General features: G+C 37.7%; 2 protein-coding genes across 5 annotated transcripts in view; one reads left to right on the forward strand and one right to left on the reverse strand.

Moving 5' to 3' along the window:
- Positions 1-1,899: 1,899 nt before the first annotated feature.
- TIFA (TRAF interacting protein with forkhead associated domain) lies at positions 1,900-12,223 on the forward strand. 3 transcript variants are annotated; one of them, XM_022596424.3, is made up of 3 exons: positions 1,900-2,254; positions 2,672-2,843; positions 7,111-12,223. In XM_022596424.3, exon 3 carries the CDS (start codon positions 7,135-7,137, stop codon positions 7,690-7,692), a length of 558 nt encoding a protein of 185 aa, XP_022452132.1. In that variant the 5' UTR covers positions 1,900-2,254; positions 2,672-2,843; positions 7,111-7,134; the 3' UTR covers positions 7,693-12,223. The 3 variants fall into 3 exon arrangements, with proteins under 3 accessions (XP_022452132.1, XP_022452133.1, XP_022452131.1); XM_022596425.3 differs by having other exon boundaries at positions 2,703-2,843; XM_022596423.3 differs by lacking the exon at positions 2,672-2,843 and having other exon boundaries at positions 1,906-2,254.
- The window catches only part of AP1AR (adaptor related protein complex 1 associated regulatory protein), a 31,907-nt gene continuing 14,823 nt past the window's right edge, over positions 8,358-25,441 (reverse strand). The window contains exons 5-10 of one of the 2 annotated variants that reach the window (XM_022596416.3): positions 24,015-24,111; positions 22,730-22,828; positions 20,749-20,807; positions 19,859-19,932; positions 18,669-18,797; positions 8,358-15,548 (exon numbers count right to left, since the gene is read on the reverse strand). In XM_022596416.3, coding sequence (XP_022452124.1) covers positions 15,283-15,548; positions 18,669-18,797; positions 19,859-19,932; positions 20,749-20,807; positions 22,730-22,828; positions 24,015-24,111 — 724 coding nt within the window. In that variant the 3' untranslated portion in view covers positions 8,358-15,282. The remainder of the gene's footprint in view (positions 15,549-18,668; positions 18,798-19,858; positions 19,933-20,748; positions 20,808-22,729; positions 22,829-24,014; positions 24,112-25,441) is intronic. The other variant, XM_022596417.3, reaches the window with a different exon arrangement.

The following is a 25,441-nucleotide window of genomic DNA, read 5'->3' on the forward strand; positions in this document are numbered from 1 at the left end:
TTTCTTTTAGGTTTCAGGTCTTACATTTAAGTCTTTAATCCATCCTGAGTTTATTTTTGTCTATGGTGTAAGAAAGTGGTCTAGTTCTATTCTTTTGCATGTAGCTATCCAGTTTTCCCAACACAATTTATTGAAGAAACTGTCTTTCCCCCGTTGCATATTCTTGCCTCCTTTGTCTAGATTAATTGACCATAGGTGCATGGGTTTATTTCTGGACTCTATTCTGTTCCATTGATCTGCGTCTGTTTTTGTGCCAGTACTATACTGTTTTGATTATAAAGCTTTATAGCATAGTTTGAAACCAGGAGCAGGTAGCCACCACCAACTGTCCCTTCAAACCTTTAAGGAACAGAAACTTTTCATACGTGCACTCTTGGCTGTTTCTCAACTTGCACAAGCCATTTTCGGTTCAAGGCCCATTGTTTTTAACCAGTTGTCAGAGGGTGAAAACCATTACTGAGATTAGATACTGATCTGGAATTGAAGGCTTATTCAAATTTCATTTTGGGTCATTTAGTAAATCAAATAAGTCATCTTAAAGGAAAGAGAAAAATGGAATAATGTTCAGCATCATGAATTTTAACAGTTGTTGTGTCTTCTCGATTAGTGTTATTGATAACACCTATTTAAATAGTCCTTTGCAGTTTATAAAGCATTTTCACATCTCATTTAATTTTAAAGGTTAGAGATCAGAAACTCCAATTCCGGTAATACTATTTCATTGTGTGAGCTTATTGGTGTAGTCAAATTGCATGTCTTATCTTCCACCTGCTCTAATGTTCTTTGACTGGAAGAAGATACTGTGACTGTCTTTCAGGGGAGAAATAGTGTTGATGATTAACGAACACAATTGCAGCCTTACAGGAATCTGCCTCACTTATAGATGCACCGGTCCTTCCTCATGCTTATGGTTCTTGATTACATGTAACTTTGAGAGTTCAATACTTAACCCCTCCTCAGAACCTCTTTATCAAGTGGTGACGCAGCAAGCATCACTTATTTTATTACCAGTGAAACGGACCCATAAACAAGCCCTCTCCTGAGGTCAAGGATGGAACCTAGACAAATGAGCGGCTTCCATCAGACATTTACCAGAGTTGGTGGGCGGTTTCCCAAGCCTTGAAGTAAGTAAGCCAGTATGACCTCGGTCACCAGAAGCTTTGTCCCCCCACTGCTGTTCTCAGCCCTTTTTCTCTTCATACAGTCTCCTGTCTCCCTCTAGACACCTATTGTCTTTTTGCTCTCTCCACCTTTAGTTCATCCCAGATCGTCTCCCTGAGGCAGGAAAATAGTATCATCTTATTTACTCTAAGCTATAAAGGACTCCTGGGAGGTTGTTTCCTGTTGCATCAGGTACTAGCCCTTACTTTTGGAACCCGAGACCCTGGGTGTTGAGTGAGGACTGCCTTCAGGTAGATGGGGAGACAGGGAGCGCCTGGATGCTCGGGCGTAAGGTGAGGGCACCATGGGTACCAGGAGGCTGATCAGGAGTTCTGGAGCAAGTTCTGCCTCTTCCTCGCTCAGAAACTTAATCACTCTCTGGGCCTCAGTTGACTCATTTGTAAAGTGGACCTACTCTCCCGACTGTGAGGATTGCATAAGAATAACGTGCGCCCCGTACCTGTCTTGCTTTATGGTTAATTCAACTCCTCGCCTCTCCCCACGCTGGTCCCAGGCCAACACTCGCAGTGTGTGGGGGGAAGTCGCCCTTAATGTTGAAGTGATTCAGTCCCCTTTTCAAAATCCGGCTCGAGAGCCACACCCTCTTCGGAAGGGCCCTCGTTTGGGAGGTGGGGTCCTCGCCGGCTTACCTCGCATCCCACCCGACCTGGAGGCTGGGCTTTCTGGTCTGACAGGGCAGCGTCGGACACGGAGAAGGCAGGGGGCGGGGTGGGGCTGGCAAGGCCGGGGTGGAGTCTGGGAATCTCCGCGCTTTCGGTGTTAAGGGCTCAGCGGAGGGGGCGCACTCGGCCGGCCGATGGAAGGAGTCGCCGTGCGCGCCGCCGCGTCTGAAAGCCGCAGTCCCCCGCGGCCCCAGCTGGGTTGCGTCTGCGTCCCTCTCTCCCCGCTCGGCCCTGTCCCTCCGCTTCGGCTCACACCTGCTCCCCCTCCTCGCACCCCAGACCGCAGTGGCTGCGGCGCGGCCGGCGGGCGGAGACCACCCCTCGATCCAGGACCTCCTCCAGGTCGCGTCCTTTAACCTCGTGCCTAGCCCGGAAAGCAAAGGGAAGTTCACGGACTCTGGGACCCCAAGGTACCTGTCTAGGGGAGGTCTGGGGTGTAAAGTGGGGACCGAGTCTTTTCTGTTTATCGCCCGGAGAGGGAAGCTTTGTCGAGGAGTCTTCCGGGGCGTTGCGTAGAGTCATCTGCACCTCCTGCGGACTCGGCTGCGGGCAGACGCTCGAGCGATTATTTACGGCGTGATCCCAAACTATAGGAATATTTATAAATGAAGCGAGGGAGCACTGAAAGGAAATATTGGAGATGGGTTTTCCTGTACTTTCCTGTGCTTTGCAAAGTTTTTTTCCCCCTCTAGTCAGTAAACAAAAAGGAATTCCATTTATGAAGTGTAGCTCGCCGAGCGGTTGCATGTAGACCTGCCTTGCTTCAGCCTATTTGGTTAGGAAAATAACGTAATCCGTTGTTTCCTGGGACTTTCTCCTGCTTTCAGATTGAAAGGAGGAATTTCCCAAATTTTCTAGAGCGAGAATACAGCCTGAGCCTCGCAGCGGAAGTCCGCAGCCACGGAGAACAGGACTCTGCAATGTTGGCTGGCTACAGGCCAATCAGGCACAGTGGGAGAAAGAAGACATCGTCTCTGGAAAAAACTGAGCTTTACTAAGGTTTTCGTCCTGTTGATTTTGGTTTTCACGACTCCTTTAGCAAGACCTGTTGCTTAAGTATTGATTCTGCTGAACAATAGCGTTCACGGATGTCTTCAAAGCCACACTACAGGGTGATGACCTGGTGAGGGGGGTCAGGATAGTTGTCTTCTGCTGTGCTTCCAAGTTTCTCTTCCCTTCCTATTAGCTCAGTGCCAGTAAAGTTATTGTAGTTCATTTGTTAACACAAATATTACTTTATGTCAGACATCATTACAGAGTTTTACAGCTTTTTGATGTCAGAGATCATGGTTTAAACCCACTTTGATGACAATCTCCAACTCCATTTAGTTCCATAAAAATCAGATGGTTTGTGACTTTGTAAAGAAAATATTTGTTATATGTTTGAATAGATATTAGATGCACATGGTATAATATTCCGAAAGTACAGAGTGTGCAGTGACAAGTCTTTCCACCGTCAATCCCAGTTTCCCTCTCCAGAGGTAACCACTGATACCACTATATAAGCTCATTGTTACTATGTTTCTTTGATAACTTAGGCCAAACAGATTTGAAAAAGCTGCTTTTGAGCACCTGCACGCTAGTGACTTTTTAAATAAAAAATCCAACGATTTTATTATTTTAGGGTTTTTTTGTTAGTTTCTGTCTTTTCTGTTTTTCTACTGACCACTCTGAAATGTCAGAGATTCAGGTCACTTTGTAGAGGGAACTTGCAGCTCTGCAAACTAATGAATGTTAGTTTCTGAGTTCCTTGAGGTCAGATACCATGGTTTCCTAAATTTTGGAGCTCCCTAACAACCCGCCATAATTATTAGCGACCTGCCAACGTCCATACACGCAGGCTTAAGGTTAACTGATAATCGAAGTAACCTGGTGCTTCACAGCCTCTTCCTCTTATGAGGAGCCAGTAACTGTGTTTGCCTCCCCAACACTAGATTCTAGGTTGGTGTCCTGCTAGTTCTGACAGACACCTCCGTGGCCCTCTTCTCTACTGGTTAGCTGCTATAGTTTGTGAAGTAACTGGTATTTGGGAGTAATGTTTGTAGTGGGCAAGAGAGAGGGTGCATTTCTGTTGTGTGAATCCTGCCTTTGACACTGTCTTTGTGGCCTGGGTTACTTAGATAAACCCTCTGAGACTTAGCTCCCTCATCTGTGAAGCGGTGATTCATAGCGTTATTTTGAAAATTAAGTAAGACAGTACGTATAAAGGGCTAGCCCTGTGCCTGGTGCATGAAAGGCATACAGTAAGTAGCAGCCTTTGTGATCATTTCATACATTCATAAGATAGGTGAGTGCATGTGTCAGGGTACCTTATGGCTCAGTAACACCTTACAAGAAGGGTTAATTTTTGCTTATATTATGAGTCTCTATGGCTCTGTCTTTGGCCCTTCCCTCTGGGAGCCCACGCTGAGCTGCTACTTTTGTGGAGCACCGAGGTGGCACACGGAAAGAGAAGAGGCAGGTCTATCTACACAGTGGTTTTTAAAACCTGCGCTTGGAAATAAGCTTCATGTTACTTCCATTCACATTTCATTGATATGGTTGTCACTGGAGTGGGAAGTATCATCTTTCTAAAGGGGCAGAGCCAGTAGAGATAGGCCTGGTAGTGAGGGGCAGCAAATACTTGATAGTAACACAGGTTACAATTGTGAACCCAGAAGTTCATCAAAAGCTTAGAATTGAGTCACCCCAAGACACTTATAGCCACTGATTTATAAGCCAGAATGCCAAATTTTTCCTTTAATATATCTCCCCTGGGTACTAGGCATAAGAGCCTGTACGGGGCAAAATTTTCTTGATGGTGGATTTTCTCAAAAGACTGAATTAATTCTAAGCTACTAGGTTACATAAAAAACACAAATTTGGGTGTTACCAAAAGACTGTATCCAGAATATACCATGTTTTAAAATCCAGGTCTCCTTTTGGAACTGTTATTGTCCAAAGTCCAAGAATGAATTAGAGTGATGGCAGTGTATCCTAGACAAGGTGGAAATCATGACAGATTCTTGCTCTTTCTTTTTTTTTTTTTTTGCTGTACGCGGGCCTCTCACTGCTGTGGCCTCTCCCGTTGCGGGGCACAGGCTCCGGTCGCGCAGGCTCAGCGGCCATGGCTCACGGGACCAGCCGCTCCGCGGCATGTGGGATCCTCCCGGACCGGGGCACAAACCCGTGTCCCCAGCATCGGCAGGCGGACTCTCAACCACTGCGCCACCAGGGAAGCCCTTGCTCTTTCTTTTTAGGCTCTTTACTTATCAGCTAATTGTTTTCCTGTCAACCATTAATTGCATCATCTCATGATTTATTATATTTATTCTAAGCTGTTTCTTGAATAACGACTTTATTATTGTAATTAAAGTATTTTCAAATCATGGTGATTAACCAGTTCTACCCACTGTGTGTTAATTCTTGCTGCCTTTGGTTTCATAGTAATTTTTATCACCCTTGCTCCAAGATTCTGAGCATTCCTTTCTCTTTTTCTGCTTATAGCTGGACATTTGTTGCTTGGGTAAGGCAATATGGTAAAATAATGTCCCAAAAGAACCTATTATGAAAGTAAATTTAAAACTAAAAATACGTTTCTAAATCAATAAAAAAGAAATTTTGCTTAGTTATTTGTTAAGTAATTGAATAAACTGAGTTTGATTTTTTGCAACACAACTTTGAAAAACAGAAGATTGTATTTTAAAAGTAAACAGTAGCAAGCATGGAAAGAAAAGGAAAACATTGTTTTTTTCTTTTTAACCAGCATAATTTTGATACCAGTATCTAATATAGATGGCAAACAAAAACCAATAAAACTACAAATCAACTTCGCTTAAGGCTATTGCTCCCCAAACCCCACTGTAAATACTGTATAGTATTTAAGGAATGCAGGCAGCACTCAGCATCACTCTACCTACTGGTATAATTTACTACCACACTAGATTAAAGGAATTCTATACAGCTGTTTAAGATTGAGGTATATTTATATGTATAGATATGGAAAAAATCACCCATTTGTGTTACTAATTGAAAAATACAAGGTCTAGAACTAAATACAATATGTTCCTATTTGTGTAAGAAATTTTTTTCTCTCTGTGTAGAAATGTGTTATGTGTCTTTGAGTGCACACAGTTTTGCTTGAGCTGTAAAGACGACTTCTGTAAGGATAAAAGCAACATTTATAGTGGTTGACTCTAGAAGAATAAAAAACGGATTAGGGTGGAGGGAAGATACTTAAAAAAATCCTTTTTAAGTGTTTGAATTTTTAAATCATGTGCGTGTAATTCTTTTAAAATAAATTGGCTTTAAAATGGCAGTTTTGGGTCAAAATAATCTCTCATAGATTTTAATAATTAATTCTTCTGTCTTACTGTTTAAACTACTCCTGATTATTAAAGGTACATATAGTGAGTTGGAGGTGGAGGGCACCACGGGGCCGTGCACTCTAGAGGGATGGGTTAACAGCAGTTAGATTGAGCTGCTTGTGGCTAATGACAGTTTTTCCAGTCATTAGGAACCATTGACAAAAATGAATAATTCCAGTACAAGTATAGACTATGATATTTAGAACTAGCTCATGGAGATATTTTTTTTAAATAAAAAGTGTGTAATGTCTAAATTAAAAAATTATAGGATAAAGTAAACTTTTAAAGCATTTACTATTTTTAACCCTTTACCTCCTAGAAATCTAAGTCAGGATATAAAGGACAAATGTTGCAGTTATTTGTATATAACTTTTACATGTCTTTAATCAGGATAATACATAATACCTCAAAAGTCACAGAAGCCCATACCTGAGTGTGGTAGTTACTCATCTTGTTCCACCCAAAACAATACAAAATTCATAATACATTAAGTTTTAATTCAGTTAATAAACTGTAGGTTTTCTTCATGTGTATATCTTCATTTCTTTATTCCTGATTTTCTGTTTAAAGTACAGCTGTCATGTTTGGTCTGGGACCAAGTCACTCTATTTAAATGAAAAAGGAACAGAAGTTTCTTTATGCTCCCCCCAAATTACTTTATCAATAGTCATTCCTTGTTATCGTCCAGATTATTACTGTCAAACTAGAAATGAAAAATAGAGAGGAAAAAGTAATGCACCAGTTCGTATGGGGTTTGGTATAAGATTTCACATATCTACTCATTAACTGAAAGTATCCTGCCTATGTATTGTTTTCTTAAAGTCTAAATAAATAAGAAGATTTTCATCAAAATATTAGAATCAAAGATCTCAATGCCTGATGTATGGGAGTGAACTAACGTGCTGACTTGATTGTTGCAGGCGGGTCAGATTCTGGTGTACATCATGTCCAGTTTCGAAGATGCCGACACAGAAGAGACAGTAACTTGTCTCCAGATGACTGTTTACCATCCTGGCCACCAGCAAAATGGAATATTCCAATCAATAAGGTTTTTTAACCGAGAAAAACTCCCCTCCAGCGAAGTGGTGAAATTTGGCCGAAATTCCAACACCTGTCATTATACCTTTCAGGACAAACAGGTTTCCCGAGTTCAGTTTTCTTTGCAGCTATTTAAAAAGTTTGATAGCTCAGTTCTCTCTTTTGAAATTAAAAATATGAGTAAGAAGACCAATCTGATTGTGGACAACAAGGAGCTGGGCTACCTAAATAAAATGGACCTGCCACACAAATGCCTGGTTAGGTTTGGGGACTATCAGTTCCTGATGGAGAAGGAAGATGGAGAGTCATTAGAATTTTTTGAGATTGAATTTTCTTTGTCGACAAGACCACTCTTGCAAGAAAACAACTGGCTGCCACAGAAGCGCATACCTGAGTGTGGCAGTTATTCATCCTGTTCCACCCAAAACAATTCTCCTATAGAAATGGGTGAAAATGAATGGTAAACGCACAGGGCTAAGGGAATCATGAAGGATGAAGAACTCTGTAGACACTTTACAGACATTCCACTTATTAAGAGTTTCTTAGTGTAGTATATTACTGTCATCTATTACTTTGTCAAATTTGAGATCTGGTATTATCATTTGAAGTCTGTAACTTGTGTTAGTCATTGATTTAGTCACCTGTTGCATTGCTGGATGTGTGAAGAATTACTGTACGTGTATATCTGTGAGCATTAATGTACAAATAGTATCCTTTGTGATGAAGGAATAGTGTTCTCAAAATATGGTTATGTTACTTTCTTCTTATGCCTGATTTTGGTCCTATGTTTTATATCGTTTCATTTTGGTTTGTAAGTTTTGGTTTGGTCATATTATTTCACAGTAGTCATTTGTTTTCAAGGTCAGGGCTACAAACAAGTTATTATGGGTGTTGTAGGCTGTTGGTACTTGTACCAGAGCATTGGAACAGAGCATCATGTTTTTTAGTGAGTCATTGTGGTTTTAATATGGGAAGACTTATTTGAGCAATAATACCTTAATTTTCTGTTTTTTTTCTCTATAGACTTATACTGTTTATTCCCAAGAATACCGCTTTCCTTATCTGTATTCAGTATCTAAAACCAATATTTTAAACATTTTAACAAACCACTGTGTTAAGTTTCGAAGTCTTTTTCTTTTTCCTTTTTTTTGGCTGCACCACATGGCTTGTGGGATCTTAGTTCCCGACCAGGGATTGAACCCCGGCCTCTGGCAGTGGAAGTGCCGACTCCTAACCACTGGACTGCCAGGGATTCCCAATTTTTCATTTTTATTACCAAATTTTAAATAGTTTTTTATGTACTACAGAGTTTTAAATTCCATGAATTCAAACTTTTAACAGCATCCATGTACATAATAAAGCCAAAGTTTAATTCTCTAACCATTTTCTTTGAAACTCTGAAGAAAGGGAGGAACTGTTTTTAGACTGCTCTTAAGGGAGGACTGCAGTAGGCCGCAGGCAGAGGCTGTGGCTGGGGATTCAGACACATCCAGCTGTGCCCCTCAATGCATATTGGCTCCATTATTTGTTCCTCACCCCGCATGGAGGCCCATGGCCACCAGTAGCTCCCAAGTTCTATATGTTACCGATCACCCACCCAAAGAGACCCTTATCTCCCAATTCCAGTCCAAGAGAAGGGTCAGCTTGGGTCAGGTGCCCACCCATCTACCAACCAACTTGCCACATGTCACGTTAAATAATGGCTGCTCCAGTCAGTGACCATGTGGATAAGAAAAGAGTTTTCTCAAAAAATGGCCACAGTGGGGTGTGGGTGAGGGCAAACAAAAATGTTGGTGTTTGATACTAGGTACTGCAGCTAAGTTGTGAGACTCGCTGTTCACCTCTTAAGGACTCACTTGTCCCAGGAAACTGATTTTTCTTGGGCTGTTTAAGGGGTGTATTAATTGGTGCCAGTGTTACAGTCATAGGCAGTCTCTTCTTGAACCTGCAACTTTATGACAAGGGGGTGCTTTCCAATAGTGGAATCTCATATGCTATGTGATTATATAACCATATTCTAGAAGATTCTGTCTCTACTATCTACTGCATTGACTGACTTGAAGAAGCATTACTTTTAGGCTCTAACATGAGTGTAGTATTAATTTTAATACACCTTGTGGAAAAATTAGCTATAATCTTTACTACCAGGAGATAACTGTTGTTCACATTTTGTGTGTATATATTTAGTAGCTGATTCCATGTTATCTCATGGCCCTTTTAACATTTCCAGTTCTCTAACACTTGTTTAATTCCTTACAGTAATTGTTATCATCTGTTAAAATAACAGGTAAGGTTACTATTTTACTTTCTGGAGCCTGATTGAAACAATTAGATCTTCCATTTCAGGTGATGACGGAGGATGAGCACTTGGAAAATTGTGATTGGAATTTACTGGGCTTCTAGTTGGTATGAGTTGTACCCAAGTCCAATCACTCATCATTCTACTAAACCTACATGAAAATATTTATTTGGCCAGGTATCTCTCTAAGCGATGCATTTAGGGCAGGGACACTGGTGAAAAAAATAGGAAAGCAGTGGTTTTAGCACTGATGCTGGTTTCAACATTTTGTTGCTGGTGGAAGGCCACTGAGGGACTAGAGATGAGCCAGTTTGGCATTGCTTACTAGCATCTTCATAGAAGAGATCATCGTGAGATGCAGGGGAACACAACGGCTTTCTTAATACTGTTAGTGGAATCATTTCTCAAAAACCCAAATCAAGGTAGTAATATTTTAAAACAGGAAACTTGTGGGGTTAGACAGTCAAAATAAGGTGTGACATGGGAATTCCCTGGCGGTCCCGTGGTTAGGACTCCGCGCTTCGGCACAGGTTCAATCCCTGGTCTGGGAACTAAGATCCCCACAAGTCGCACAACGCTCCAATTACTGGAAAGAAAAATAAAAGCAGGCATAATTCCTGGTTATACCATTTTAAAAGTTCTAGCATCTTAAAACCCTCACACAACTCCATATACCTTCCAGTTACCCCATTTCTCTGCTCTGACCGCAACTTTTCAAATAACTGTCTACACTGGCCATTCTTTATTCTTCACCCCTTACAAGATACTTCTCAGTTTCCATCCCTTCATTTGAAAAAATGGAACATGCAATATTCATGTTCCCAAGCCCAGCTGATGCACCTGCCCTTTCTCTCAGTGCCCAAGCAGCATTTGATATCACTGACTCCTCTCTTTCTGGCTATGGTGACACCACATTCTTTGGTTCCTCGAATTCCTCCGCTATCTGCTTCTTTTGGCCTGTTCTCTACCCCCGACTTCTGAAGGGCAACACTTAATTGGGCTTCTCTGCCTGTCTGCTTCCTCAGGGGGATCTCAGCTGGAATAACTACTTAAATTACTATTTACCTACTACTGACTCCTAAACTTGTACCTATTCTTCTCTGAGCTGTAGACATATATCCCATCACCTACTTGGCAGACATCTTCATTCAGGTTTTTTTTTAAATAAATACCTCAAATTTAACTTTACAAAACAGAGCTCTTAATTTCCTCCAATTTCCCAAACCTGTTCCTCCCACTACATTTATTAAGTCAGAAACCAGTAAGTTATCATCAAGAGTAGCTGTAGCTGCTAGTTTGGCTGTCATACTTCCATAGATTTGGCCAACAGAAAGGCAATGAACTCCAATAGATTTAGACAGTTTATTACTTACACAAACAGAAAAAGCAGGACCAGTGAGGAGTCAGTGTCGCACATCCCTGGTCGCTAGGGATGTCCGGAGCTAACACTGAACCGAGGGGGCCAGATGACAAATGCCTTCAGTGGAGGGTAGCTCTGTTACTGAGGAGCTAACTCTAAACTCCAACCAAGCAGTCTTGTTAGCCTACATCTGTACCTGAATGCGGGTGAGGCGAACATCCCTTGCCTTGCTGGAACCAGGGAGTGGGATGAGAAACTGCCTCACGGCAGTCTTCTGCAAGCCAGGGAGGCAGATGATAAATGGCCTTGCGGTGGCTCCTCTAAGACTGCCTGTCTTGCCATGTTCCAGGAAGGATCGTAGGGGTTCCTGTCAAGACCTGGGTCAGGCTATGTTTGAGTGTTGGCTATGCAGATATGCAAAGTGAGCAAGGTCGCCAGGGCACCATGCTGAATGCATTACCCTACAGTTAATGGGCAGAGAATCTGAAGACGTTTTTTCCAAGGAAGACATACAGATGGCTAACAGGCCATAAAAGGATGCTCAACATTAATCATTAGGGAAATGCAAGTCAAAACCACAATGAGGTATCACCTCACATCTGTCAGGATGGCTATTATCGAAAAGACAGCAAATAACAAGTGTTGGCAAAGATGTATAGAAAACGGAACCCTTGTGCACTGTTGGTAGAAATGTAAATTGGTGCAGCCACTATGGAAAACAGTATGGAGATTCCTCAAAAAAATTAGAAATAGGGCTTCCCTGGTGGCGCAGTGGTTGAGAGTCCACCTGCCGATGCAGGGGACACGGGTTCATGCCCCGGTCCGGGAAGATCCCACATGCCGCGGAGCGGCTGGGCCCGTGAGCCATGGCTGCTGAGCCTGCGCGTCCGGAGCCTGTGCTCCGCAATGGGAGAGGCCACAACAGTGAGAGCCCCACGTACCGCAAAAAAAAAAAAAAAAAAAAATTAGAAATAGAACTACCATATGATTCAGCAGTTCCACTCCTGGATATTTATCTGAAGAAAACAAAAACACTAATTAGAAAAGATATATACACCCCAACACTCATTGCAGCATTACTTACAATAGCAGAGATAATGAAAGCACCCAAAGTGCCCATCAATAGATAAGTGGATAAAGAAGACATGGTGTGTGTGTGTGTGTGTGACTATTACTCAGCCATAAAAAAAAAATGAAATCTTGCCGTTTGCGACAACACGGGTGGACCTACAAGGTATAATGCTAAATGAAATAAGTTAGAGAAAGACAAATACTGTATGATTTCACTTATATGTGGAATCTAAAAAACAAATGATCAAACATAACAAAAAAGAAAGTTAAAGACAGAGAACAAGTGGTTCCCAAAGGGGAGGTGGGTAAGGGGAAGAAAGAAATAGGTGAGAGAGATTAAGTGGTAAAAACTTCCAGTTGCAAAATAAATGAGTAATGGGTATGAAATGTACAGTGCGGGGAATATAGTCAATAACTATGTAATAATATCTTTGTATGGTGACAGATGGTAACTAGATTTATCATGGTGATCATTTTGAAATGTATAGAAATACCAAATCACTATGTTGTGTAACATGAACTAACATAGTGTTGTAGGTCAACTGTACTTCAAAAACAGACAAACAAACAAATAGAAAAAGAGATCAGATGTGTAGTTACCAGAGGTGGAGGGTAGGGGGAGAGGGAATTTGGAGGAAGGCAGTCAAAAGGTACAAACTTTCAGTTATAAGATAAATAAGTACTAGGGATGTAATGTACAACATGATAAATATAATTAATACTGCTGTTATGTTATATATGAAAGTTAAGAGAGTAAATCCCAAGAGTTCTCATCACAAGAAAAACAAATTTTTTCCTGTTTAATTTTGTATCTATGAGATGATAGATGTTTATTAAATTTATTGTGATAATCATTTCACAATGTATGTAAGTCAAATCATTATGCTGTATACCTTAAATTTATACAGTGCTCTGTGTCAATTATATCTCAATAAAACTGAAAAAAAATCTTGTTGGTCTACCTCTAAAGGTAATCTGTTCTGCATTCCTATAGCAATTATCAATCCAAGCCACACCATGTCCCACTGGGGGTACTATACATATATCCACTTATGCCCTCCTACAGCACATTCTCTACATAGCAGCTAGAGGAATTTTTCGAAAATGCAAATCTGATCACTGTACACTCTGGCTTACAAAAAGTCAGTGGCTTCCTATTCTACATCAAATAAAATTCACTCTCCCTAACACCCTACCAGATACAGTAGATTCTCCAATATTTGCTGAATAAATGTTATTTCTAGTGTTTTTTATAAACATACAAAGCAAGAAAATTGATATCCTTTTCTTAGCAGTTCAAACACATTTTCAAGTTTAGTTCCATCCTGCTTTACCAATTCATTCCTTTTTGTCTTCATAGCAGATTTAATAAAATAATTACAAACCAGGAGTCAAAACTGTTGCATGTTTATGGAGTAAAACTAGTAATAATCAAATAATTTATTATAATAATCAAATTATTTAAATGTAAAAATGTGTTTATTCACAATCTTTGAGAAGTTACCATTCCTTCAAAAAATTCTTTATGAACAAAATGCCAAGAAAATTACAATAGTAGCTTATGCCAAACCAAAAATATACATCTGATGTATACAAACTTTAAAAAGCATAACACAGGCAACGTGAATATAGATTATCTTTAAAATATTTCCAATGACATAGCTACAACTTAAATTATGTTGAGACATAAATAACAGCATTACCTAATATATTTACATATTTAAAGTGTCATATTTATTTCTATGAGATAAAAAAAGGTGACAAAACTATAGATGTCATTGCCCAGCAGTTCAAATATTGAAAGGGCCACATGATATTTTTAAAGTATAGCAAGAACTTTAAATTACTATTTATATCTGGACCTTCCTATATTTTCGAGAACATGCACTGTCATTGTTGCAAGAAAAAGAAAAAAAAAACACTAAGGAAAAATTGAAAAACAGTTTGCTTACTAAAGTCATATTCAATCCTCAGCAAAATCAAGACAAGCAATCAGGGAGTGTCTTATATCCTTGGCCTTTTAAATTGATACGTAAACTTTAGAGAAAAGAAAAGTTAACTGTATATCGTAAAATTCAGTTATATATATTGATTTACTTAGTTCCATCCCATTAAAGCATGTTGTATTACAAGGCAAAGGAAAGCTTAATAAAATCAATGGATTCTTTCATGCCAGAAAGGATTTTATTTACTTTGAAATACCCGTATTACCTTTTTCAGGTTTTTCCTTCTTAATAAATCATGCACAGAGAATATGTTCTGTGTAAAATCTTTCAAGACCATTCATTGGAAATACAGAATTTAAAAAAATGACAGAAATTTACTATATCAATTAAAGTCAACATTCATTTATAGTGGCACAGAAAAGGAAGTGAAAAACCTAAGTATATGGCTTCCTTGGTGGCGCAGTGGTTGAGAGTCCGCTTGCTGATGCAGGCGACGCGGGTTCGTGCCCCGGTCCGGGAAGATCCCACATGCCGCAGAGCGGCTGGGCCCGTGAGCCATGGCCGCTGAGCCTGCATGACTGGAGCCTGTGCTCCACAATGCGAGAGGCCACAACAGTGAGAGGCCCATGTACCGCAAAAAAAACAAAACCAAATAAACAAAACACAAAAAAACCCACCTAAGTATATATATTTTCTTAAATATCTTTTGATTACTCACTTTAAGTGTCCAAACTCTGAAAGATTATCTTAACATATCACATACCTTGTTTAGATTGAGTCAACATTATTATAGTAGGATATGCAACAAGTGTAGAAAGAAACTGATACTTCGGCCTTTCTTTCGGGTCATCTACTCAAATTAATTGTGCTTACTATCACATAATAAAATTTAAGTTAAGTCATAGAAATGAATAATGCTGGAAAAGGGAACACTATTCTGAATCTGAATCTGGCAGTCCCTCCTCATGCTCCCTTCACATCTGCTGAGAATTAACACAAAATGCCTTAATACTTTCGCAGTTAGCTACTGAAACAGAGTTAAGAAAGCATTCAAGGTGAAATTAATAAAACTATTTTAAAAGCTGAAGATCTACAAACAGTAAACAGGATTGCTATGAAGAAAAGAGTTAAAGAAATTTAATTAATAACATGACAGAACCATTAAATTGTTTTTGAAAAGCAGAAGGCAGATGATGAAATTGCACTTAATTCTGAAGCAATTCAGATATAACCTATCATTCCTATTCCTTTCTAATAAGCATTTATAACATGTTTCTTACTTCCCCTCTTACAAAAAGGCTCAGCACAACCATTTATACATTCTAGTTGGTTTTAAACATTTGGTCATAACTGATAAAGAAGATCACACAATTTTTCCCTACCGTTTTTGTTGATCCACATCATATTGCTTTAGGCCAGAATCAGACAGTTCTAATACAGGATTTACAAATCCAGAATACTCAGAATTGCCATTATCATCCATTTCGGCACTAACAAAATCATTCTCCCACTCCAGCCCGTTGGAATCATCCGAGGCAGATGTAGGATTACTTCCAGTCTTCTTGCTGCTATACTTAAGTGCTGCCTGGAGAATGTCTTCCTCTGTTTTGGAACGTTCTCTCATTGGAAGCATTCGATTCATTCCTATTATATGGGCAGGGTTATTAGAAATCTCAGTAAAGATTTAAAGAGCTATATTAAAAGACAAACTATCAGACTTGATTTGTGAATTAACTTAAAAAGCCAGTCATACGGAAGCCTTTCTTAAGGGAAATGTTAGGGTATAATCCTACAGTGAACATTAATACTCAACAAAGGACAGTTTTATGCAACACTGGTAATCTAGTAAGATGAAATTTCTGAAGAGCCGTAAGTAAAGCAGAATGCATGGAGGATTTCAATTGCTATTAGTCTTATACGGCCAAATTAGTGTGTCTGCAAAACTTCTTTCCTACCTAGATGACAATTTCATTTCTCAGAGATAATAGTAACTCTAATGATAACAATATACACATTTCCAGCACTTACTAGGTTCCAGTTAATGTTGTTTGCACTTGACATATATTAACTGATTTGATCCTCAACAACTCTATGAAGTTACCTACAGTACTCTCATTATCCCCCATTCTGCAGTTGAGGAAACTAGGGCAGAAAGAGGAAAGTGATTTGCCCAAGGTCACATAGCAATAGAAGTAGTGGGGCAAGAAACAGATTCCATGCAGTTTGGCTTCAAAGTCTGTGCTCTTTTGCTAGTCTGACTCTAGTATAACAAAGTAGAGACATTTCTAGGGGAAACTGTTCTAGATCTAATTCTGAACAGAAGGAAACTGATCAGGAAAGTGAGCGTCAAAAATCTTCGAAGAAAAAAACATCGTTTTGGCAGAAGGAAGAGAGGGAGGACAGAAAAGAAATTTGAATTTGCAAGTGCAGAATCAACACTGCTAATAGAATTAAAATCTAGGAAAAGAGATTATAAGAGAATATCTCTAGACACACCCAATAATTTTGTTTTCTGAGCTTAAAGAATCAGATCCTACAATAATAAAAGAACATTTAAATCTAGGGACTTCCCTGGTGGTCCAGTGGTTAAGACTCCACGCTCTCAATGCAGGGGGCTGGGGTTCGATCCCTGGTCAGGGAACTAGATCTCACATGTTGCAACTAAAGATCCCGCATACCGCAACTAAGACCTGGTGCAGCCAAATAAATACATTTAAAAAAAATAAATAAATCTATCACTCTTGTCTGTCACTCCCCCAAAATTGCACACTCAACCTAGCAAACGAAATCATCCTTATAGACACAATAAAAATATGAGCTGGACACTAATATAAGTTTGTGGATTTGTATTTAATTGAATAATATGTCTAAAGGAAGCTGGATTAGACATCATCAGGTTTCTAGAGGGTTCTGTCTTCTACCTAGTTTAATAATTCTGTTATAATAATTTGAATAACAAACTTGAAAGTCATGTTATCTAAAAATTTGATTAGCATACAGCAAGGATGACAAATCAGGAATTAAAACACCTGAAAGGCTTTAGATCAAATTGAACAAGATGCTAAAATAAAAATAAATTTAAAATCTAGATTGGGATATAAATACACAATAACAAAAGTATAGGGTTGGGAAAACAGTGTTTAGCTGAGAAGACTTAAGTAAATTAACGCAATCTTTGCTAAAGTTATTCAGTTTCTTTACTGATAAAACAAATGGCTCAACTAGAGGATATCTAAGGTCTATTCCATCTCAAAATTCTATGAAATATTTGATATTGAATATTAAAAAAAATTAAAGTTCCATATTCTGTAACTGATTCTTCCTTTTGGGATTACCTATTTCTTAAAATGAAAATAAAGACTTGGGCCTTATTCAGTGAAATAGCTGAATATTTTTTTAAAAAATTAAAAAAAAAAGTCCACACTTAGCTATAATTTTGAGTACCTGCTATGTGCCACACTATGTACTGGGTGTTTTATATAAATTTTATTTACTCCTCCTAACATTCATGATTTAATTTGTTCAAATATTTATTGACTGTCTATTATGTGCCAAGCTTTTTTAGACCATCAGTATATAATAGTGAATTATCATTCTTCAAAGTAGGTTTATAATTCCTTTTTTATGATGAACTAACTGCAGTTTAGAGAGATTAAGAAACCTATCTAAAGTTCTATAGCTGGGAAGATATAGCAGGTAAAATTCAAACTCATGTCTGTGTTATGGCTTTTGTACTACCAACAGAACTAACAAATTGCTTATTTATTATGAACCAAAAGTTAATTAAATTTTGGCTTTAGGTTGCTCACAAGCGGGCAGTAATTCCTACAGAGTAAAATGGGCTGGATTACAAAAACCTTAAAATGAGAAACAACATTTATTTTCTAAATCTCAAGAAACACTAAGAACTAAGCAACTTTCAGACTTCCCTGGTGGCACAGTAGTTGAGAATCTGCCTGTCAATACAGGGGACACGGGTTTGATCCCTGGTCCGGGAAGATCCCACATGCTGCCGAGTAACTAAGCCTGTGAACCACAACTACTGAGCCTGCACTCTAGAGCCCCTGTGCCACAGCTACTGAAGCCCGCGCACCTAGAGCCCGCGCTCCGCAACAAGAGAAGCCATTGCAATAAGAAGCCCATGCACCGCAACGAAGAGTAGCCCCCGCTCGCCGCAACTAGAGAAAAACCCATGCACAGCGACAAAGACCAATGAAGCCAAAAATAAAAACAATAAAAAAAAAAGAATTCAGAAACTTTCTAAACAATTTACAACAAATGACAAAATATAAGAGTCTAAGAAATTTTTACACTAATTTTTCAAGGCCTTGCATTCATTTCAGTTTAAATAAAGTAAAACACAAAGTAGATTTCTATAAATTAACACATATTAAATAAAAATATTCAGGTAGGGCTTCCCTGGTGGCGCAGTGGTTGAGAATCTGCCTGCTAATGCAGGGGACACAGGTTCGAGCCCTGGTCTGGGAGGATCCCACATGCTGCGGAGCAACTAGCCCCGTGAGCCACAATTACTGAGCCTGCGCATCTGGAGCCTGTGCTCCGCAACAAGAGAGGCCGCGATAGTGAGAGGTTGGTACACCGCGATGAAGAGTGGCCCCCGCTTGCCGCAACTAGAGAAAGCCCTCACACAGAAACGAAGAGCCAACACAGCCATAAATAAATAAATAAATATATAAAATTTAAAAAAAAAAAGGCAAAATTCCTTTAAAAAAATATTCAGGTAAAATTGTAAATATAAAATACCTTCTTCATCTTCCCATTCTAGATCTAAAGATGTGCTGTCATCATTTCCACTAGTTGATTTAGTTTTGGTCATTAAATCACAACTGCTTTCTGTATTTGGTGTCAAAACTGTGGCATCTGATGAGAGTCCTAGAATATACACCAAATACAATTAGATGTGGTGAGCTATACTCTTTTACTACAACCATTTATTTTGCAATAATTACCTCTCTTCAAATCATAACATCATAAAAAACAATTATTGAAATCATTACATTGGTAAGTTTCTGTTAGAAATAGTATAAAGGGCTTTTCCTGCTTTCTTTTTACTTTTTTTTTTTGCCATATAGCACAGTACACATGCAAATTTAAATGAATTATAAATTTTTAAAATATGATGAACTCGAGGCAGTATTTTTAATAGTCAATTACAAAAGGGGGCAAAAAAATGAAAAACTAAAAATGATAAACGAAAAGCAGCCTATATTTTCAAAAGGAACCACTACTATTCTTCCATATCTGGGGAGCACAGGAGTTTTGACTTTTGAAACTTGGAGAAAAGATTAATCTTGTAATTTGTAGTAAGTAAAATAAATACACTTTTGTGTACCTACTTCCCTTTTCTGGGAGGAGGAGAGGTGAGAACAGAGTGGAAATGGAAAAAGGAATTCCTGATTCCCTATACATATCTACAGAAATAGCCTGAGGTTTTTCTTTGCTCCAACTCCTTTTATTTATTTTTAAAATTTATATTACTGAAGTATAGTTGATTTACAATGTTGTGTTAATTTCTGCTGTACAGCAAAGTGATTTAGTTAATACATATATATTCTTTTCCATTATGGTTTATTATGAGACATCGAATATAGCTCCCTGTGCTATACAGTAGGCCCTTGTTGTTTATCCATTCTATATATAATAGTTTGGATCTGCTAACCCCCAACTCCCAATCAATCCCTTCCCCTTCCCCCCTCCCCCAGCAACCATAAGTCTGTTCTCTGTATCTCTGAGTCTGTTCCTGTTTCTCCAACTCCTTTTTAAAAAGGAAAGATAAAATTGTATATTTAAGGACTAGTTAATTGACTTATTTGGGCAACATAAATTGAAGGGCAGAAAGTTCTTCTAGAAAAACAGAGCCAGGATCTTCAATTATCTGTTTAACATGGCATAAAGTAACCTTAAAATGAACGTAGATATTTTAAAAGACTTACTACTACTTCGAAATACTTCATACTGTGACTTTATATTTCTCAAACAAGATTCAAAGTCATCTTCTGGTTCTGAACTGTAATAAAAGTGAAATAATTTTTTTAAATATATTCATAGTAGATACAACATAATTCATGCTTAAGTTAAATGATGGCATTTTGGTTTGAAAAGGTCTATCCCATATAAGTTCATAATTGCTGTACAATTAGAATAACCTAGTCAAAACAGGTCTTACTTTTCCTAATGCTAGCAATAAACTGAAAAATAATAAGATTTTGGTTAGTCTTGAAGTCAAAATCCAAAGCTTAGCCATAAGTCTAACTTGTAATTTACAATAATGAAGCATGAACAATTTTCTTTGAGTGAGTAGGAAATACTCCTGGAAATGTGACATTGAAATGTATCTTCTAAAAAATGATCACATAGGGACTTCCTTGGCGGTTCAGTGATTAAGACTCCTTGCTCCCAATGCAGGGGGCACAGGTTTGATCCCTGATCGGGGAACTAAGGTCCCGCGTGCCCCATGGCACAGCCAAAAAAAGATCACACATAAACTTTATTATAAGAAAAGAGAGGAGCTAAGGAAAACACAAACAACCAAGGCATAAACAATTTATCCAAAGGCATTCAGTGTGCTATTGCATCATATTCTGTATGAAAGATGTGACCACTCTTAAGAATGCAATAAAGTCAATTTAAAATAAATGATGATCATTTTCCAACATAAAGAAAGCAAATGTTCTCAGTATTCTTACAAGTGTCTTCAAGAAGCAATCATTTTTTATGCAACATATACACATGAATATGTATATAACCATCCAGAGGTGTACTGTGTTCTCTTTGGAAATAATATTTTCTACCACAAAGGGAAGAAGTATATTTCACTATTTACCTTTGATATTCTCCATTGTTTGAAGGATGGTATTGCTGCAAAACTCTCTGTCTTTCTTGCTTTGGAAACATAATGCAACACAAAATCACTCTGTTGTAAAATTATGTTTTTTAACACTATTCATGCAATGCCAAAAAGTGTTATTTTCTAGTTTCGGGGAAAAAAAAACTTTAAAAGTTATTCCATTGAAGTTTTTCTTTCCTTAAATTAATCACTGTTCACTTCTATATCCTCTTATTCATGGGTAGAATTTCTCTCAATTTTTCAGTGTATAATCCTTAAGTGGTCAGAATATTCATACTGTTATTAAAAAATAACTTTAAAAGTATATATTGGTATAGCTGACTTCCTTATTACACCTAAGAACTTCTAATAACTGGAAAGATGAGGGGTAAGAAAGTAATAGTTAAAACAGTATATGAAGTTCTATTCTGGGTGAAATAAGTAGCAATTAAACAAAAAATCTAAAAGACCGGGCTGGCTTGACTCAGAAATAATAAAAACAGAGGATTTAGAAAACCTGTCAGAGTTATGGCTCTGACAGTTATTACTGTATGTCCCTGGCATGTCCTTTATTTTCTGTTTCTTCATCTGTAAATTACAGATGGCTATAATACTGTCCTAGCAAATTCATACGGCTACTGTTAAAATCAAATGAATTTGCATGTATCTGTGTATCTTTGTGTCAGCATATGTGTACAGACTGCTATGTGTTCCTATATCAATATTTATTCAAGGAAGAAAAAACTCAGGAACTCAGATTTTGCATATGGAATCATTTTAGTCTTTAAAAGGTAAGCAGCAGAGAATTTATTATAGCAAAAAGAGATGTCTAAATTATAACCAGAAAAATACTTTCCTTTCTTAGAAGAAGGTGAGTTAATTTTTAAACTTTCCCATTACTTAGAAGTTAGTAAAAAATAAAAATAAAAGATACTCCCTCACATAATCTAAAAAAAAAAAAAAAGAGAGAGAGAGATGAAGAGCACGGGTCCATAGAAATCACACAGAAAATGATACATGATTTTTTAGTTCATCTAAGTTACAATAATTATGTGACATAATCCTTGTACTACACTTCAGTTAACACTGCAGTAGAGTTCACACAGGCAAAAGATGGAGGAAGATACTAAATAGAAAAGTGGCTAAGCAGTGCTTGAATTCTGGCTCTGCCATTTATTAGCTGTAGGATCTTAAGTTACTTAACGTCTCTGTTCCTTGGTTTCATCGCTTATAAAATGGGGATTAAAAACACTACCTTTCTCCTAGGATTGTTGTGACGATTAAACAAGGTAAAACATGTAAACTAATCAGAACAGTTACTGACACTTAGCCAGGGCTCCATAAATGTCTATTATTAATAGCTGTCTGGCATTATAACAATGCCATGTTTGAATACAGCATGGTAAGATATGATAAATCTGTTGTTTTTTCTGATACTACATCAAAGATTTCCCAAGACCCAAACTCCCAATCTCCCAAAGACACAAGTATAAAGATGAGAAATACAGAGTATTCCTATGGGGCAAAATCGCTCAGCTTACCCAATTTTAGGAAGTATAAGAAAGTCTAGCAGTTCAAGAAATTGTTAAAAAAAAAAAAACCTCACAAAATAAACTAAAAAATGCTGCAGAAATGATATTTAAAGGTTAGTTTTGCAATGTTTCATCTAAGAGTATATTTTTCCAAAAGAATGCTGAATTTTGGAAAAGTATAAAGTTCATTTTTGGGATAAACAAGAATTAGCTTCTGGTAATTTAAAGCTAAACAGCACTCAGTAACAAGCATATAATTTGATGTTATTTCTAGCTGTTAAAGACCAACTAATTTCCCTTTAAAATTCCTAAGAGTATAGGAATAAATACATTTGTTGTTAAACAAGAAGCCCTTGATTCTAGGGGGAAAATGTCCCAACTAACATTTGTCAAAGAAAATCAGGAGAAAAGCAGCCCTAATATATGTCGGGGTCTTTTCCCCTCACCTCCAAGAGCTTTTGCTGCTTTGCTGCCCTGGCTGCTTCACGCTGTGCAGCGTATAAAGCTTCTTCTTCTAGTCTTAACTTCTCTTCTTGTAAGGCTAACTGTACATGAACAAAACAATAAGGATTAACAAAAATCAGAACCTGTCTAACTGCTCTAAAAATAAAATGTTTCTATTTATAAAATAAAAAATAAATTATTAAAAAAATAACTGAGCTCTACAAAGCATAATAGAATTAAATTTCTGTGATTTCTCAATTTCTCTTTTTACAAAATAATTCAAATGATATCAAACATGTTACAGAATTCTCTAGAAGCTGAATTATAAAGTAGAGCATCTAGTTTGCATAAATACAAAACTGTTTCTTTCCTTAGAATATGCAGTGATCTTCATTCTCAACAATCGTTCCAATGCCGATCACCCTGATTAGTTTCATGGTTTGGGCCCTCCTTAGTCCAAGGTCTTTAAAACTAAGGTCAATCATATCACTGTCTACCAAAGTGAAGTAAGCTTTCACAAAGTTCATGGTGCATTGATACACATGTCCTGTATTTTATTACCATCAAGTTATTAAAAAATTACTTCCAAATTTAAGTTCCTGCCATTCATAATAGCATACGAACTGCTTTAATGATAATCTACAGCAAGTCAAATCAAATTTAAAAATCAAATTTCAACACAATATTTTTCTTTAGCCTAATATTAGCATTTATTGTGTAGCTTAAGTTAATGCTGTTGAAATCACTAATTGGTACTAAACAGACTATTTTTAAATGTATAATGGAATACGACTAATTCCATTTAGTTTAGTGAATGCAAAACTATAATTACAGGCCACCTCTGTAAATATATTAAAGTAAATATAACATTTATGATTGTTAGAAGTACTTGGTTCACTTACTAAGAATAAATAAATCCAAGACAAAAAAAAAAAGATTTAAAAAAATAAACCACTTATTGTGAAACAGAGTAATTTTTAAAGTTAGTTTTAAACACAAAGGTGCATGTATCTTGCCAGAGCCCCTACTTGTGAATTCAGAAATTATTTTCAGAAGAATGTATTCTCTTCACTTATTGGCAGCATATGATTTCTGATAAATTGAACCAAACTAAACCAAATTATTATAGGCTGGAATAATTTTTTAACTTTTAACTCATTTTCACCTCAATATATCTAAATTTAGGTCCAATGACTGTTCACATGCAATATATTATTTAATGACATCTTTCCCATATAAACAGAGACTTTATGATAATATATACTTAAGCAACATAAGACTATTTACCTCCTTTTGGATTTTCATATCAAGATCTTTCTGTTTTTCAACAATAGAATCATAATGCTTCTCTCTTAGGTCAACAATTTCTTCCTCAGTAAGAGGCCTACAGAGAAAAATAAGGCAGAAAAAGAAAGAAAAGGAAAAAAAAAGTGCTGATGAGTCCAAGTTAAATAAAATACTCATAAAATCAGTGAAATTATGAAATTTTACTGTCAAAAACATATTAAAGCAATTTGATGCTATGATTTCAATTGTTAGAGTAAAAACTCATACATTCTAATACTTGTTATAATTTGGTATATAAGATGATATACTATCAGAGTACCCTTTTTTAGCCCTAAAATCAACTTTAAAGAAATGTGGACTCCCTTTACTTTGGCTCTTCAGCCATCTGACTATATCCCAAAATGTTCATCATAAAATATAAACTTCAGTATACTATACTCTGATCTCAGACCTCATATCATTTTGGAACTCTTAACTCTCATACCCACTGCCCTATTTATCCTGCTCAATCCCTCTAACCACCCCAGGCCCTTGATCCTCCCTTTTCTCTCAGTTTATCGATCCTGATCATCTTCTGGCTTTACTTCACTTACAACCAGTGTGGACTCTGTGGCAAATCTGAAGTACTTTCTTACCCACATACTCGCCTTCCTGCACACCTGTCATTATGCCTTATTCACCCAGATTACTCATTCTCTGACCTTGGATCATTTCCATGATTAGCTCTTTCTGCTGAGAGCTGTGAGAGAAAATCCTACATGTTTGGCCCTCTGCCCCTAGCAATAACCCTTTACTTATACATGGCCAACCCCCTCTCACATCCTATGCTAACTACTTCAAAATCTTCACAAACACACTCCTTAAGTTCTTCATTCAAACTCTCTACTCTTAGAAGTCAATTTCACCCCACTCTGAGACATGACGAGCATGTCTCCAACCATCAAATCCCTCAACTTCTTGCCAGTCCTCCTCTCACCTAAGTCTATCCTCCCTACTCTTCCCTCCTTCCTCTAAAGAGGTGGTATTCCCTAATTTGTTCAAGGTCACCTGTCACACTTATACTTGATTCATTCATCACTGATGCTACCCCACACCACCTTCACTCCAGAGAATTCTGTGGGACATTGCTCCATCAATTAGTACCTCTTTTCTTCAGTCTACTCTTTTTGTCTGTTTTCACCTCTCTTCCTTGTGAAGACTGGAAGAAAGGAAGGAAAGAAAGGAAGAAGGAAAAACTTTCATTTGACCTATATCTAACTACTGCTCCCTCTCTCCTTCCCATTTCAGCCAAAATGTCTGAAATTAAAAGTTTATTGATAGCACATCTAGCACTTACTATGTGTCAGGTTCTTTTCTATGCGCTTTACATATATTGACTAATTTTAATTCTCAAAACAACCCTGTAAGGTAGATACAGAGATCATACA

This window comes from Delphinapterus leucas, chromosome 5 (genome assembly GCF_059928025.1).
Source record: "Delphinapterus leucas isolate spDelLeu-1000000601 "Yukka" chromosome 5, BTC_Dleu_Yukka2, whole genome shotgun sequence".
In the NCBI taxonomy this organism is placed as follows: domain Eukaryota; kingdom Metazoa; phylum Chordata; class Mammalia; order Artiodactyla; family Monodontidae; genus Delphinapterus; species Delphinapterus leucas.

What these genes read in the sequence shown, in the direction of transcription:
- TIFA (XM_022596424.3), top strand. Translation starts at nt 7,135, where the DNA reads ATGTCCAGTTTCGAAGATGCCGACACAGAAGAGACAGTAACTTGTCTC.